At 48.7% G+C, this 18,144-nt stretch overlaps 1 protein-coding gene across 3 annotated transcripts in view; it reads right to left on the minus strand.

The window, feature by feature from the left end:
* Positions 1-18,144, minus strand: part of Dglucy (D-glutamate cyclase) — a 78,167-nt gene that overhangs the window by 27,260 nt on the left and 32,763 nt on the right. For 2 of the 3 annotated variants that reach the window (XM_041633256.1, XM_041633257.1), the window contains exons 3-7: positions 12,843-12,993; positions 10,006-10,204; positions 7,552-7,702; positions 6,314-6,436; positions 2,981-3,181 (exon numbers count right to left, since the gene is read on the minus strand). In XM_041633256.1, the coding sequence (XP_041489190.1) occupies positions 2,981-3,181; positions 6,314-6,436; positions 7,552-7,702; positions 10,006-10,204; positions 12,843-12,993 (825 nt within the window). Of the gene's footprint in view, positions 1-2,980; positions 3,182-6,313; positions 6,437-7,551; positions 7,703-10,005; positions 10,205-12,842; positions 12,994-15,326; positions 15,427-18,144 lie in introns of those variants that run through there. The other variant, XM_041633258.1, reaches the window with a different exon arrangement.

The following is an 18,144-nucleotide window of genomic DNA, read 5'->3' on the forward strand; positions in this document are numbered from 1 at the left end:
GTGGTTCCTGGGAGTCTGGCCCAGGGAGTCTCCTCTGCATGCTGGCTCATCCCTCTGTGCTCTCTGGGTTCACACTTACTGATCCCAGCATCTGATTGGGAAATGGGAATCCATGAGACTCCGGAAGAGGCCATATAAGTCCCAGACATCGCCAGATATTTGTGGCTACCCTCCAGTTCTCAGAACACCACTCCTGAGAAGGTACAGGAGGAATGGGATATTCTAAGGAATGCTAAGAGAACTTCTTAACTGTCCAGGCAAAAAAATGACACACAATTTATATTTCAGATTCTAATTTACACAACATATACAAACCATGGACGACAAGGGTTCAATATCTACCCCAACCACCTACTGTGAATGTGGACTGGGTAATTCTTAACCTTAAGTGCTTTGGTTTCTTTTACTAACTGAAGTTCATATTAATAATAATAAAAAAACCCTGTCTCTTAGAGACACTAGAACATTTACTAAGATGGAACATGTGTTTGCTGACGCCCAGAGGTAACTATAGCACAACTAATGTTTGCTATTTAGCGCAACCCTGGCAGGGAGGTGTAATTGTCTGTAGTCTTGTTACACTGATGAGGAAACTGAGGCAGCAATTGTCTTGTGAAGGCAGGCATTGGACTAACTGTACTATGTGTAACAGTCGGTGACACAGCGCCCTCTGCTGGCTACCTGGGATTAGAACTTCATCTCCCAGATGCAGACCCATCCAGAGGAGAAAAGTTTTCAACCAATTCTCCGTAGACCTCCTGCCAGCAGGCTCCCTAGAAGTTCCCAGCAGCCTTGTCCCATGCTTAGAAAGCTGGCAGCTAAATCAGGTGGTGCATGACTGTAATCCCAGCATTCAGGAGACAGAGGCAGGCGAAGCTCTGTGAGTTCAAGGTTGGCCTGGAAGTGAGTTCCAGGACAACTGGGTTTGGCTGTTACACAGAGAAAATCATCTTGAAACAAAAACAAAAACAGGTGGCGCACGCCTTTAATCCCAGCACTTGGGAGGCAGAGGCAGGCGGATCTTTGTGAGTTCGAGACCAGCCTGGTCTACATGAGCTAGTTCCAGGACAGGCTCCAAAACCACAGAGAAATCCTGTCTCGAAAAACCAAAACAAAACAAAAAAAAAAAACAAAAACAACAACAACAACAAAAAAAACCCAACAACAACAACAAAAAACACAAAACAAACAAAAAAGAAAGAAAGCTAGTGATTTACAAGCTGAAGAATGGCAGTTATTTCCCTGAGATACAGAATACAGTATACAGTCCCGCTGCACCAGGCTGTAGATTAGCTGCCTGGCCCTGCCACTGGGATCCCCAAATGAAAATTACACCTTTAATCCCACCACTTGGGATGCAGAGAAAGGAGGACCTCTGTGAGTTCGCGGCCAGCTTGGTCTACAAGAGATAGTTCCAGGGCAAGCACCAAAGCTATACAGAGAAACCCTGTCTTGAAAAACCAAAAAACGAGAAGGAGGAGGAGGAAGAAGAGGAAGAAGGAGAAGGAGAAGGAGAAGGAGAAGGAGAAGAAGAAGAAGAAGAAGAAGAAGAAGAAGAAGAAGAAGGCAATCTTATGCCCCCAGCCCTGATGCCCAGTGTTTAAGACATGCATATAAACTCACTCCCTTGCCCAGTGTTTAAGACATGCATATAAACTCACTCCCTTGCCCAGTGTTTAAGACATGCATATAAACTCACTCCCTTGCTTAGCATTGGAATTTGAAAGCGCACAGCCATAAAGACAACAAAAGTCCCTCATAAAGTCCCTCCCTACAGACCCTGTGGTCGTTTGAATAAGAATGGCCCCTGTAGGCTCTTGTATTTGAATGCTTCCACATCAGGGAGTGGAACTGTTAGAAAGGATTAGAAGGATTAGAGGTGTGGTCTTGATAGAGGAGGTGTGGCACTGGAGGTGGGTTTTGAGGTTTCAGAGCCCATGTCAGCCCCCTCCTCCCTACTACTTCTCCAACACCACACCCGCCATGTCTACAGCCATGCTCCCCACCATGGTGATACTGGACTAGAACTCTGAAACTGTAAGTGAGCCCCCAGTTAAATGCTTTCTTTTATAAGTGTTGTTCTAGTTATGATGTCTCTTCATAGCAATAGAACTCAGTCTCAGTGTCTTGGTGACTATTCTTCTGGTCTTTTGGGGAATCATACATGGCATACGCTTTTAAAACCTCTTTGATTAAGTTTAAAAATTTATGTGTGTGTGCATGCATGCATGTGTGCTCACACACGTCATGCTGTGCATATGGAGGTCAGGGGACATCTTGTGGAAATGTTCTCGCCTTCCAGTATGTGGGTCCTCAGGTTGTCAGTCTTGACTGCGAGAGCCTTAACCAGCTGAGCTACCTTGTAGGCCAGTGTCAGCATTTTAAGGAACTATACTGTGGAAAGCTTAGACAGTTTGCCTTTTTCATGGAAGGCTTCAGTCACTGGGTGTAAATGTTTTAATTATTTATCTATTTATTCATTATATATATTGTGTGTGTGTGTGTGTGTGCTATACGTAGATGTGCATGTAGGTACATGCGTGCAATGTGTGCATGGAGGCCAGAGGTCAATGCTGAGTCTCTTTCTTAATCACTCACTCCTTATTTTTTGAGACAAGCTTTTCACTGAATCTGGAGCTCATTGATTTGGCTAGCCTGGGTGGCCAGTAGTGCCAGGGATCTGCCTGTTTCTTCAACCTCCAGCACACACACACACACACACACACACACACACACACACACAGACTCACACACTCACATGCACACACATACACTCACACATACATATAAAATCACACACACATACAGACTCACTCACATGCATGTGTGCACACACACCCTATACTGGAATTACAGATATGTATTACCATCCTGGAATTTTCACATGGGTTCTCAGGTTCTGAACTCAGGCCCTCCTGTTTGAGCAGCAACCACTTTCCCCATGGGGCTGTCTCCCCAGCCTTGAATACTTTGTTCTTACCTGGGTCTATGGCGATCGTGGACTCCAGCCCTCTGATCTTTTGAACCGCAGTGGCTGACACTATGCTGTAATGCAAAGGGTCTTTGGAAACGGCGTGGACTTCTGGAACCTCCTCAGGAGTCGGATAATTGGCTGGGGACACAGTGTCCGTCAGGATCTTCACCGTGCACCCTGGAGTACTGGTGAAAGCCAGTGGAGCCTCTGAAACACACAACAGGTGGGGCTGTGACGTCACCTCACCAAGCGCCATCCACAGTGGCTGGGGAAGATGGCCCCAGCCCCAACCCTGTCAACAGGATTCGCTCTGCATATGCTGGCGCCAGCATCGGAAGGAGCTGACTTATGGCTAGAGCAAGTTCTATGTGAACAATTGCCTCTACTTTGTAGGAAAATGGAGGTGGATACAGTGGAAAAGCGAGGTGCTGCCACAGCTGGAGCAGGGGCTTCGGAGATTCTGTCCATCACAGCTGTGAATATCAGTAGACACAGACTGAGATCAGTGCGTGAAGCCCCTCACTTTACCTTGTATTAGATGTTAAACTGGGACCTCTCTGTGTATGCAGAGTCTGTTTTCTCATGGCATTTCTATTTCTCTTAAAGCAGCAACGCAGCCCTCCCCTGCTAGATGACGGCCCTAAGCGTACACTAGCATCATCCTCAGCAGTGACTGCAGCGTGGCAATGCGTTCAAGTGTCAGGTGTGACTCCGCCCTTCCTGCACACATCCGTTACGTTATAAAACAATGGCCATCCCTTGTCTGCTCATCCTCAGGACTCAGCAAAGTGCTGGGAACTGAGTGAGCCTCAGTAACGGTTTGTATCAGTGAGACAGGCACTGAGCCATCTCTTAGCCCTTGTGCCTAGCTTCTAGGTGCTTACTCAGTGTGTCGACTTTCTCCCTGCTGCCTTCCTTGGCATCACCGTTCTCTTGGCATACTTTACCTCCGCCCGGCTGTGTGCTCCTCAAGATGGGGCACCGTTGTTTCTTTGCCTCGGATTCCCACACAATGCCTTGCACATAGTAGGTGTTCAATAAATATCAGTGTGAGATGGGTGGATGATATATTAGATTTCATAGACATTGTAACATTTCTTAGATTCACTAGAAAGCCAGAGTCAGCCAGCATCCAAAAGGAGCATCTACTGATAGACACATGAGCTTTGCATATGACCTATGGAAGGTACAACCATCGACTCTGAGGAATGGTTACCTGTGTGTGTGTGTGTGTGGTGTGTTAGACAGCACCTAAAGTGATCACTGAAAACCAGGTACACACAAGAGCAGTGGGCTGAGGATGTGGCACAGGCTTTGCTCCTGTCAGTTGTGTAGGCTGTGCGGCAGTGACTCCATTGCTAAGAAAACTCGACACACTGAGGTATGAGCATGGTTCGTTGTTGTTTCTGACTGGTGATGGCGTCTCTTGTCTCTTCTCACCCACCACCCGTACACATCAGATCTAAGGATGCTCCCAGCTGTGACATCTGCTTAGAGGCACCATCCCTGGTGGATGGCAGGAAAGCCTGCTATGCTAGGGTATATTTACTGTCTGCGGTGGTTTGGGAGGAAACGGCCCCCAAAGGCAGTAGCACTATTAGGAGGGGTGGCCTTGTTGGAGGAAGTGTGTCACTGTGGAGGCGGGCTTTGTGGTCTCATCTATGCTCAAGCCACACCCAGTGTCTCAGACCACTTCCTGTTGCCTGCACAAAATGCAGGACTGTCAGCTCCTCTTCCAGCACCGTGTCTGCCTGCATGCTGCCGTGTCCACCATGGTGACAACAGATGCAGGACTGTCAGCTCCTCTTCCAGCACCGTGTCTGCCTGCATGCTGCCGTGTCCACCATGGTGACAACAGATTGAACCTCTGAACTGCAAGTCACCCAATTAAAGGTTTCCCTTTATAAGAGTTGCTGTGGTCATGGTGTCTCTCCATAGCAATAAAAACCACAACTAAGATGCTGCCTGTGTATGGACGTGTGCATACCTGTCCCCCTTTCCTGTCCCATACCTAGAAATGACCACTAGCTCCCCGAGGACACAGCATTGCATGGCTGGCATATGGTAAGAACTTGGTGCATGAACTTTTAAATAACAGTAGAACCCGTGGATCGTGCTATGTCTTGTCACCACATCAGTAAGATATTCTGATAGTTTAAAACAAAACAACATTAAGCTTGACTCTTCATAGTGGAATGGCTGACCTGACCAGAATTTTCCAGTGTCTTTGACAACAGGCTGTAATGGTTAAAACACTTGGTATCAGTATTTCCATAACATTCCTGTTTCTGGACACCAGGGGGCGCCCTCTTCCATCTGTTCATTGTAACTCTAGGTCAGCCCTTTTGTGTGTTGCAGGGCGGGAGGTGCTGATGATAATTTCTTTTAGTTCTTAATATCCATCCAACTATTGGTTGAAAATATTCAAAAGAAGATTATTTGTGCCTGGGGTGAAGACAAGTAGGTTTATTTTCTTCTTGTCATTTACCCTTAAAAACACAGGATAATGGACACAGAGAGATGGCTCAGCAGTTAAAAGTATTTGCTGCTCTTGCAGAGGACTTGGTTACGGTTCCCAGCAGCTACATGGCAGTTCACAACCGCCTGGAACATCAGTTCCAGGGGATCTGATACCCTCTCCTAGCCTCCGTTCGCTGCACATACATACGTGCAGGTGAAACATTCACACACATAACATAAGTAACCCTTTAAAACTGTAACAGAACATCTATTGGCATTTACACTGCATTTGGAATCCCATACAGTCTAGCCTGAGTTGGAGTGCCCAGGAGGGTGGGAAATGACGAACACTGCCTTCTTCTGGGAGAAGCTAGATTTCAGTACTGAGGGGTGTAGGGACTGGTCCTCAGCAGATACTGGAAACTGGCTTCGTTGTAAAATTCAGCTGTGTTTCTTGACTTCATCCTTTTGCTTTCAAGGCTCTACCAGTCTCAAAAGGTCAAGCTGAAGACCGGATCTTCCATTAGATCAAGCTGTGAAACTTCAGCAGACAGAGAAGTATTTAATCAGAAGGTTCTTGCGCTAAAGACCAGCTGCTATGGTGAAGCGACTCAGCCCTGAGATTAAGCGGAGAGAGTGGGAGAGACACCATAGACACTTGGCCTATGTTCATGTTTGTTTGCTGGTGCTGGAGGCGGGGTCAAGCTCAGGACCTTAGGCATGCGGGGAAAGGGCTCTAACACTGAGCTACATCCCCCACGGTAGGCCTGTGTTTTCTGAGTTTAAGTTATTAATCTGTAAACCTGTGCTTTCAAGATCTCCAGACCCACCAGGTTGCATCTGAGATCAAGGCAGTTGTACCCTTGTACCCCAACATACTGCAACTGATGACTGCTTCCAGGCTGGTCAGCTGTGAGGGCCAGAACACTGGGATGTCCTCAGGCCGACACTCCATGTAATTCCCATAGTCAGGCTTGGAAAGTTCCTTGATTCCCAAAAGTTCTGCAGGTGGAGAAAGAAAACAGGATTCCTCTGGTGGGTAACACATGGGTGCACTGAGTTCCCCATGGATGTTTCTCCCAAAGAAACGCTAGTTGTAGCATTATCTTAGTTAGAAAATGAGGAAGGAGAGGAGGGACAGGAGGAAGAGGAGGAGATCATAATGGTTAGTGGCTGAAGTTTTAACAGATAAAGATGTTCTGTAACTTAGGGCTCATGTTGACTGGGACAGTCAGGCCTGCCCTCGCCAACTGCCGGATGTGGTTTCTGGAGGGAGTCTATAGCTCAGTACTGGTCTTGTAGCACAGATTCCTAACAAAGCCAGCATTGTGTGTCATCTTGATACAGACTGATTAAGTTACACGGCTGTAACCTCTGTTCTCGCTACCAGCAGCCCTAGCCTGGCTAGCAGTCATTGACATGCTGCCCACGGTGCTGATGAAGACAGTAAAGACGGAGGTGTCAGGCCCAGTTAACCCACATTCGTAAGAAAAGTCAGTAGGCGTCCCCTGGGTGGTCCCGAGACTGTTCTAGGTGAGGAAGGCCAGTCGTGCTGAGAGGATCGATTCTGTTGGTTACAAAGCTGGGCAAGTTCAAGTACACAGACCCTGACTCTCTCCCGGGCCAACCCCAAGCTCCCCTCCGGCCCTCTGGGAGCTCAAAGAAGCCTGAAAAGCATCCAGACTTTTGAGCTTGGATCTGTTTATCTACTCTCAGGCTAAGTTAATATTCATGGCTTTCAGTTCAAATGTAAGCTTGAGTTTTATTTATTAGTATTGTATGTATGTATGTATGTATATGTGTGTGTGATATGTGCATGATTATGAGCAACACATGTGCCATGGCATGCATGTGAGATCAGAGGACAACTTGAAACAAAGCGTCCCCTGCGACATGATCCAGGGATCATGTGAAGCTCACGTTTTGTGTGCATCACAAATCCTCAAGATGAAGCTCATTGGTCTGGCAAGGTGGTGCCGTCTTAAACCAGAGGTCGCCTGGCATGGACCTCTGAGCCTTGCCCCAGGCTCTCACCCCTGAGACTCCCCTAAGAAAAGGATGAGCTACTAGATACTTCTCAGGCCCACACTGGAATCACAGCTTGGGTGGACACTGACCTGGGTCGCCGATGTGGATCGGCTGTCCTTTCTGTCCTCCTATGGAGTGAGCAGCCTGCAACAGCCTTTCCAGCTTGCCCTTGGGAATGGGTCTCATTGTGACCACCAGAGGGCAGCAGAAGCCAGCAGTGGTGGCACACGGCACTGTTGTCTGACAAATCAAGGGAAAATGTAAGGGGAAGGAAAAGAAAAGGAATTAACAGAGATTTGAGCCCCAGCACTCACAGCCCGAGAGGCTGCAGGAAGCAAGAGTTTCCAGCAGCTGCTACAGATACACACCTTCTAATTTCAGGAGTCACACAGATGGGGCGCTTGGTCCATAATGAGTACCCCAAGACGTGTGTGTGTGTGTGTGTGTGTGTGTGATTTTTTTTTTAATCTGTCAACATTTGACACATCTTCTAAGTTGGACAGAGTAATATTTCAACCACATAAGAGAAAATTCATGGGTGGCATGTGTCTGTAGTCCCCACAATTGAGGGCTACGGGAGGAGAATGGAGAGTTTTAAGGTTAGCGTGGGTTACACAGTGAGATTCTGCCTTAAAACAGAAACCCATGGTGGGGGGCAAAGAGGTGAAGGGAGGAGAAGAAAATTAAACATCCCAAAGGAAATCAGTACTATTTCAAATGCGCAAAAGCAGTTCCCAGCGCATTCCACAGGGAAAACCGAGCTCTCCCGTGAACAGCTAAGAGGACAGGATGGCAGGTCCACTACGGCTGTCATTTCGGACTCTCAGTAGATAGGGTGCCTTTGAGAGTCTGAGAACTGCACTGTGCTGTGAAGCTATCTGTGGAATACCTTACCGGCCACAACGCTGCAGGATCTGTCCATCCAACAGCCCTTTGTCACCGACATTGGGAACTGAAGGAAATGCTAGATTTCAGCTGAGGTTTCTAAAATGCACACACACACACACACACGCACACACACATGCATGCAGGTGCAGACACATGCATGCGTACACACACGCATACACACATGCACACACATGCATGCATGTGCAGACACACGCATGCATACACACGCATACACACATGCACGCACACACATCTTCCCATCCAGTCTCACGGGCCTCTGGGTTTTTTTCATAGACCTCAAGAAGCCTGTGAAATTCTGACAGAATCAGAGGCAGAAGGGAACAGATAACCCCAGGCGGAGTCCCTGTCTGGTCCACTAGATTCCACAGGGGAGGCGCCTGTCCCTGGATGCCCCAGTCCTCCCTTTGAGGAGTCTGCACAGGGCGACTTGCATGACTTTCGCTTGTGATACATTTCTTCTTTCCCTGCAGTGGGGTTTAGGACAGGTTCAGGACAGAGCCAGGATCATGATCCCCTGGACAACCTTGGCTGCCACTTACTGACTTGCTGTTACCACCCTGGCAACATTAGGATGGAATTCTGGTGTGCTGCCAACCTGGTGTCCGTGTGACAGCGCCTGGGACAGAGCGAGGGCACATGCAGGCTACTTGCAAAGCCAGGCAGTGCTCCTAGGGGCTGAGATGCCCCTGTCTGGTTCTATCCGGACCATCAGTAGAATTCAAGATGGCTGTACAGCACTCCCTCTCGGGATCTAAGGGCAGTGGGGTCGCTACCATACTGAAAGCTGTATGGTAACCATGGGAGAGGGAACAGCGAGGTGTGGATAAATGACAGACTGTGGTTAACATCTGTGGACATCTGTGCAAAGCTAAAGCAGTCATACCAGTCACGAGCGTGGTTTCACTTGGCTCTAGGACTTGGACAAGTCCCTGTCTCTCACCCTCTAGGCCATGTTTTCTTCATTTCAAGTGAGGGGCTGTGCTGATGAGTTTGAGGCTATCCCAGTTCGAACCTGCTACAAATAAATAACGTGCCAGTGGCTGGGACTCTCTCCTCATCCTTCACCAGTGCTCCTTGAAGGGCAGAGCAGATTGTGGACAATCTTGCTTCTGACCTGATGCAATCCAGACCTCTCTGACAGGAGCCAGAGGGGGGCATTGTACTAAGCAGTGCTCAAGATGAGATGTCCAGTCACTGAGAGCAGGGAGGCCTGGAGGCTGGTCATTGCAGAGGGACCTGGAGGCTGGCCATTGCACGGTGTGGGGAGGGCTCTGGAGGCTGGTCATTGCACAGGGACCTGGAGGCTGGCCATTGCACAGGAGTCCTGGAGGCTGGTCATTGCTCAGGGGTTCTGGAGGCTGGCCATTGCACAGGGACCTGGAGGCTGGTCATTGCACAGGGCCCCGGAGGCTGGTCATCACACAGGGGGTCTGGAGACTGGTCATTGTACAAGGGGTCTGGAGGCTGGTCATCACACAGGGGGTCTGGAGACTGGTCATTGTACAAGGGGTCTGGAAGCTGGCCATTGCACAGGGCACTGGGGGCTGGTCATCCTGTGCCAATGTTCTCTCCACCACAGGGAAATACAACTCCATCCACATTTTCAAGCCGTTCTGCCCGAGGTGCGGCCTTACCTTGTATGCTCCTGCGTGGCTGGGTCCTGCTGGGTCTCTTCTGGGAATCCCTGCCTGCTCCAAGGCCTCATCTATGGAGAAGCTACAGTCCAGGGTGAAGGTGACCATGTCCTTCAGCTGCTCTGAGAACTCTTCCAGTGAGGCCAGAATGCCTGTGTGGACGCCAAACTCGTATTTCTGAAACTGTGGGCAGATGGTCCTGGGGACACAAAGTGATGCTCATAGGCCCCTGGCTTTTATTTTGGTCCCCCAATGATGCACTTTTTAAAAGGGCAGTGGAGGGGATGTCCGAGGCTAACATGTCTAGGGGACTTGGTTTCCACCTTGGGCTTGACTGGTATTCCTGAAGCATGACCAGACCTTTTACTGAATGACGTGGCTCCCACCTCATTCAATTTCTCGAATCACAAGATGAGATCAGTCAGACCCACAAGAATAAAATCCTGGCCTTTCTGCCCTGGAGAGAATACTGGCAGACCCAGACAGAGCATGGTGGCTTCAGGAAACCTCTCAGAGCTCACAGGTCAGCATTCACAGGATCAGGCCTCCTCTCTCCATAGAGACCTCTCCATGAGGTTGAAAGCCCGGTGCGGTACAAGCCTCACCTCTGCTCACCCCAGATCACTCATGTGCCGGGGGTGGGGTTGTGGGATGGCCAGGGTGTGACTCTACCTTCAGATACCTGCTACACAGAGCAGCAAGTGTCTAGACAGTGGAGAGACGCAGGACGATGAGAAGGCTTCCTCTTCTACTATGCTAGTCTGGATCTCGAGTGTCCCCCAGAAGCCCACGGGCTGATGCATGACCCAGCCTGCAGTAGTAGTGGCAGGTCTGGACCCTTAGAAGGTGAGGACTAGTGAGGGGAAGTTCGGTCATTGGGGACATCCCCTTGAGGAACAGGACGCTACTTTCCCACTGCCTTCGCCAGCTGCTTTGCTCCATCACTATGTCATGCTGCCTTGCACAGGTCCAATAGGTCGACCATGAACTGAAGCCTCTCAAATAGCTGCCCGAAACAAGCCGCTCTGCCTTCACGATGTTTGTCTTGGATGTTTTCTCATAGTGTTGGAAAGCACACAACTCACCAAGGGGGAGGTGTTGGGTCTTGAGGCGTAAGTAGGGGTCTATAAGCGGGATAGGAACGAAAGCGCACCTAGGCAGAGGTTGCAGAATGTGCAAAGTGTGGAGGCACTGAGTGTACCAGGTCTGTACTAGGATGCTCCAAGCTGGTAAACAGGAAGTACCAGTTCAGGCCCTAGCAGCATTTTCGAGGGGCCGTCTCATCCTCTAGTCTATGGAATGTAATGGCAAGCCTTCTGTCTGGGGAGAAAGCTGGGGGTGTCCTGAGTACCAGGGGAAACTGAGCTGGGGCCAGGTCACCACTGGTCTTGAGATGGCACTGAGGTGCAGTGCAGGCCTTGGAGACTTTGAAATAATCACATGATCAGATGCAGACTTAGAAAAGGCCACTTTTGTGGGTGAGCAGAAAAGGGGCATGGGGGGGAGGAGAGAGCGGGAGGAAGATCAGGAGAGCAGGTACAGGGTCTAACAGTCTAGGTCAGAGAAAGTGGAGCCACAGCTAGCCTTGCTAATGAAGCTAGGGCATGGTGGAGAGACATAGAGACAAGCTTGCCAGGGTCACCTATGAGGCTTGTTCTGCCATGCTCTTATGTGTGGAAATACATCTAGTATCCTTAGTGAATACCTGGCACTAGCTAGGCCCATAGATGCTAAGCCTCTATGTGTTCTTTCCCTTGTATTTCCGCACCTGATGTTTGCATTATAAATCAGATTCACAGTGATTGGAATGATATACTGTCATAAAAGTTATTTAAAACGTCGAGTTATTTATTCCTGAAATTTTCCATGCCGTATTTTTAGACACGGGTCACCCGTGGGTAACTGAACCTGTGGAGAATAAGCAGCCAGGAGCTAAGAGGGACATCTGCTGTTTAAGAGTCTGGGCAAGACAAATGGTATTTTCCTCTGGGGGTTAGTGATGCAAGCATTGTTCTTTTCTTCCAGTTCCTGTGCAAGGGCTTTCTGGTGGGAATGACAAAGTGACAGGTGGCAGGGCCTGTCATGGTTAATTTTAATTGTCAATTTGACACGATCTAGAATCACGTGGGAAGAGAGTCTCAGGTTGGCCTGTAAGGATGTCACTGGGAGATTGAAGTGGGAGGATCCGTCTCCTGTGGGTGGCATCATTCCCTAGGTAAGGGGATCCTGAGCCGCACAAGAGTGGAGAGAGGAAGAAAGCTAAGCACAGTCATGCGTGCATTAGTTTATTGCTCCTGGGCCAGGATTGGTGGGACACACCTTTAGTCCCAGCATGTGGGATGGGGTGTGCAGACGCTGGCGGACCTCTAGGAGTTCAAGGCCAACCTGGTCCACACAGCCAGTTCTAAGCCAGTCAAGGTAGTGAGACCTTATCTCAAAAAAAAAAAAAAGTTTTGCTCTCTTCTCTTGACTCTGGATATAATGTAATTGACTGCTTCACGCCCCTGCCACCCAGCTTCTCAGGTAGCTATGAGCTAAAACAAACCTTCCCCACTCTTAGTTGTTTTCGTCAGCATATTTTATCACGACAATAGGAAATGGAACAAGACACTGCCCACAGGGTTTCTCCAGGCCTGGGATAGGGGCAGGTGTGGGGTTGGCAGACAGGGTTTGGAGCAGGAAAGGTGGAGAGGGCAACTTGTACCTGAGCAGTGGTCATGTGATGCACATGCCAGAACCTGTGTGGTCCCTAAGGCTGGATCAGTGTACCTTCTAACAAAGGACTCAAACCGCACCATCTTGCCACACTTAGATCGACTGTAGCATAGGCTTCTTACCTTCTGTCTGGAACAGCACTCAGGCAGGGCAGCACCTTCTCCGGCTCACTCTGCCTCAGCAGGGGCAGAGGACCACAATTGGCCTGGCAGAAGCTTTCAAAGGCTGGTGCTAGGGATCTGGGTAGGACCACCACACTAGCTGGCTGGAGTCCTGGGTTGGGTGAGAGATGGGACAAAGACACACCTGGTTGATGCTTGCAAACTCTTGTTTGAGATGCACAGCAAAGTGTATTTAAGTGTGTAACACAGTTGTGTATGGTGGAGGAGCACACCTATAGTCATAGCGCTCAGGAGGCTGAGGCAGGAGATCACAGGTTTGATGTCTGCCTGGGCTACATGGTGAGAGCCTGTCTCAACAAACAAAAACAAACAAACAAACAGAAAGTATATTTTTGCACGATAAACACACCCACCTAGCAAGCATCCAGATTGAGAGACAGCATGATCAGCTCCTCAGAGTCCACATCCTGGCTGCTCCATCCACGGTGCCACTCTCCTGACTTCTAACCCATGACCCACATGACGGAACCGTATACCATACATATTTTAAGTTCTAATTCTTTCTCTAATATCTAGGGATTGACCCATATTGCATGTCATGGTAGTCTGTTCATGTGTTATGTATGGTGTGTGGTAATTCACACAACGAGAAGGGGAAGGACTTTTAACGGGATATCACAGATGGCACCTCCCTGAACATGATAGAGGATACATGTGCTCTCCTATTTGACATTCACCTGGGCTTACGGTAGAAAAACCCAGTCAGCTTTACTGGATACTACCCAGCAACTTCCCACTGTGGCTCTTCTGAGTGGTACAGCCACCCTTGGTGGGCATCTCTGGCACTTGGAGCTGCCCATCTTTTTCAGTTTTGTAGTCCCGGTGGCTGTGTCTAGGCGGTCACACTGCGGCTGCCATGTGCTCTGTTGGTTACTTGTCTCATTGCGTGACAAAAAGGGAGAAAGGGAATATTTTGTTCAGTTTCAGGGCATACGACCATTGCATGGGGAGGGCGTGGTACCAGGAGGCAGCTGGTCACGTGGTGTCCACACTCAGGAGGTGGAGAGTAAAGGATTCTAGTATTCAGCTAGTTTTCCCATTTTTCCTCAGTCCTGGGTCCATGGAATGACACCCTAATATCTTCCTATCTCAGTGAGCTAATCTAGAGAACCTTCCATAAACCTGCTCGGTTTCCATGGTAATTCTAAATACATCAAGTTGACAGCCAGGATTTACCATCATATGTGCCTTGCCCTGGTGACTGACATGACCTAGTGCCTCTCATCCGTGTTGCCGTCTTTTGGCTAACCTTCGGCAGATGTTGACTGTCTGTGCAGATTGATTCCTGAAGAGTGGACTCATGGTCTCAATGGGGACGTGGAGGAAAGTCTGTTTGCGTACCATGAGCCCCTCTGAAGCAAACGACCGTCCTGGGCATGGGAAAGCTCTCTGATTTTGGACGCAGACGACACTCATCTTGAGTCTTGACTTTCTCCCCAGCTCTGTCACCCCTGTGAAGTGACTTTTCATCTCTTGGCCTCAGTTTTCGCACCTGGAAGCTGCCACTAACAATGTCTACCTCAAAGAGACCTCCGTCAGTTGTGATCTGTTAACATCAAATCGTTGTTAAAGGAACAATGGCAGCTAAAATAGCATGCTTGACATAGCCTCTTTTTTATAAAATTGACGAAAGAACTCAAAGGGAATATATCTGCACAATCATGGCTATCTACAGGTGATAAGACTGAATGACTTCAATGCTCTTCTCTGGAGACACCGTTCTCAGAGTTATAAAACTAAGGTTGTGGTTGGGCAGGTCCCCAAAAGTCCATGAGTTGGAACTTTGGTTCCTCGTCAATGGTTCTCAACCTCTCTAATTCTTCACTCTTTAATACAATTCCTCATGTTGGGGTGACCCCAACCATAAAATTATTCCATCGCTGCTTCCTAACTATAATCTTGCTAACTCCTACGAACTGTGATGTAAATGTCTGATATGCAGGATATCCAGCATATGCCCAAAGGAGTTGTAACTCACAGGTGAAGAACCACTGTCCTGTGTGTTAGTGGGAGGTGGAGCCTACTGGGACATTTTTGGGTCATGGCTGCAACCTTCTTGGAAGAGTCAATGCCTTCTCATGAGTTTGTATTCTCATGGAACTGACTCAGTCCCACAGAAACAGTTGTTGCAAGGTGCCCCCGCCATTCCTGCTTGCCCTTCGACACACAGCAACTTGCCTTCTGCTTTCCACCATGAGTTAAAGCTGGATGTGGCCCCTGCTCGATTCTAGAACCAGGCTCTTAGACTCTCCAGCTTCCCAAACCATGAGCTAACAGAAACCTTTCTTTTATAAAACCTTTCTTTTATAAACCACCCACTATGCTGAATAACCTTGAGCATCACCTTGATGGGACTTAGAATCACCATGGAAACAATCATCTGGCCTGTATCGACCGGGTAATAACTGAGGTGGGAAGACTCACCCTAAACGAGGATGGCACCATTCCACGGGCTGGGGTTCTGTACTGAAAAAAAGTGGGCTGAGCAGTGGCATCCATCAGTCTCTACTTCCTGACTGCTGATGCCACGTGACCATGTGCCTTATGGTCCTGTCACCTGGGTCCGTGAGCCAGAGCACAACCTTCCTTCCATAGGTCGTTGCTTCTGTTACGTATTTTGTTACAGCTGTGAAACAGGTAACCAACACACCCTGTATTAGATGTTTTGCTACAACAATTAAGATAGAGACCACGCTACAGTCAGAGCTGTGCTCTACGAGAGAAAGAACTTTGGGAACAGTTTTCCTAATGGCCAGATGCGCTCTGTCAACCTGTGGACATTTCTTCTCTACAAGAACACTGGGACACTATCGACAGACATTTACCGTGTGCTTACGTGTGCTAAGCGATTTGTGAACTCTTCATCATGGCGCTGTGTCCACTGGAGCACAGGCTCTGGACCCTTGTGTGATGGGTTCAAGACTTCCTCAGAGAAGAGGGGTGAAGTAGACATGACCATCTCCTGGGAAAACCCCAGGACCAAGGACCAGCAAGTGGTGAGGCAGTGCAGCTACTCATTACCTCAAAAGTGTCTGCCTGAGTCACCAACAGGCTTTCCGAGGGCACCCCAGTAGCCCAGAAGGATAGGGTGCCCATGCACTTTTCAAGCAGGCCGCGCTTGGCTTGTGGGGAGGTGGCGGCAAAGCAGCCAGCTTAAAGGCCTCCTGTATCTCCACGGCCTCTTCCCTCCGAAGCCTATTGTGAGGACAAATTGGATTTTTAATGCAATAAATCAGGGAGGCATTAGGGACACAAAGCCTCTTTGTTTCCTTTTTAATTAAATGCACTTCGGGAGCTGAGGGAGATGAATAGGAAAGTCCTGAGTTGTCCCCATTAGCAGTACAATATGGAATAGAGGCCACGCGGCCCCTCTTTAGAGGGCGGTGGGCAGACCACACTTCTAGGTGAAGGTGCCTCATAGCCCAGTGTGATTCACACATCCCTGGGGCTCTCAGGTTCCATTTAAGGTCATGACACTTTCTCTTTGTGGAGAGAAACTCAGTGATTAATTCTGAGTCTTTTAACCAAAAATCGATATTTTAGCAAGAAAGAGGGGGAAGCAAACCTTCAGTGCTGTTAATCAGATTAGAAGCCTGTAACACTGAGCCCTAGGCTGGAGTCCTCCAGCTTTTGGAGCGTGCACCTCCTGATGGATCATCCTACAGACGGCAGTTGGCTTGGAAGGAGCTTAGCAGCCCACATAGCCCTCCAGAAGGCTCCTGTGGAGGAGACTGTCCCCATTTTTTTTTTTTTTTTTTGGAAACAAGCCTGGGAAGGTCACATTGGTTGCTCACAGAGTGGCTCTAGTGAGGAGCAAATCTGGGACCCACACTCTCACTGTCCACCCTGGGGGTTCAGACCCACTGCCCCCTTGAGGGTCCAGGATGCGGTCACTGTCTGGGGTGAGACTCCTGTTTGCTGAAGGTGTACAATGGCTTTGCTAGACCTTGGGAGTCTTTTGTATAAATTCTGCTTCCTGCCGTTCATGTACCAACAGACCATCTTCAATGGCTTAGGCCTTGGCCATGTGACTTGTTTTGGCTGAGAGGACATTAGTCTGTGGTGTGGACAGTCTTGGGTCATGGCTTGCATATATATCTTAGCCGACTGCTTTCTCTTGGAGTCCTGAGCTACCAACAAAAGAAGACTGGCCACCATGTTGGAGAGTGTCCGAGTTTGCCTTTCTCTTGTGACGAACGCCATGACCAAAAGCAGCTTGAGAAGGAAAGGGTTTAACTTGCTTACACTTCCAGGCTACAATTCATTGTTTGGGGAAAGTCAGGGCAGGAACACACGAACAGAAACAAGCTGTGGAGAAAGGCCGCTCACCGGCCTTGTGCTCAGCTGGTTTTCTCCTATAGTCCAGACCCACCTACCTAGGGAAGGAGCTGCTCACCGTGGGCTGGGGGCTCTTGAAACAGTTAGCCATCATGAAAATACTCCATAGATGCAGCCACAGGAAATCTGATTGAGAAAATTACTCAGTTAAGGTTTCCCCCTTCCCAGGTGACTCTCGGCTTCTCAAGGTAACAATGGAAGCTAGCCAGCGGACAGGGGCTCCACAGAAAGAAATTTTAGGCTTTCTGGTCTGGTCACCTCATCGGTCATCGGAGTGAGGGAGAAGGCATCTTGGATGGTCCAGCCAGATGGTACAGGCAGAGAAACTGCTTCACCAAGCCCAGCGTCTGCTTGTGACTTGTGAAATTTATAGCTCTAAGCCATTACTCTTAGGGTGTTTTGCTATGCAATGATAGGTACTGATTAACCCACAAATAACAATCGAGGCCTGTCATAGCAATCTGTTAAATAAGAACTCTTGTTTTAAGTACATTAAGCACACTACTGGCTTTTTCTTTGGTGTTTGCACCATAACCAGAGAAGTCTATAGACTACCTTTTTGTTCTCTTTTCTTTTGGTGCAAGGGATAGAATCCAGGGCCTTGAGAAGAGTAGGCAAGTCCTCTACCATACTGAGCTATATCTTAAAGCCTTGAAGGTTTGTACTGTGAAATATTGGTGGGACTTAGATCAGTGACATATCACACGTCTGCATGCATGTGCATGTGTGTTTCGGGACTTTGGGAGCACTGGCTGTCATGCCTAGGAGACAGTGGAAGACTAGGTGCCACACAGAGTAAAGGCCATCATAGGGTAGGGAAATTTGATCTGGAACAAGGGCAGTTAAAAGACACCATGGCCTGGGCCTCTTTTCCCAGAGGGAAAAACAGTTTTCTTCTTCTTTT

This window comes from Microtus oregoni, unplaced genomic scaffold (genome assembly GCF_018167655.1).
Source record: "Microtus oregoni isolate MIOR12 unplaced genomic scaffold, Mior012 000043F_ref0000047, whole genome shotgun sequence".
Classification (NCBI taxonomy): Eukaryota; Metazoa; Chordata; class Mammalia; order Rodentia; family Cricetidae; genus Microtus; species Microtus oregoni.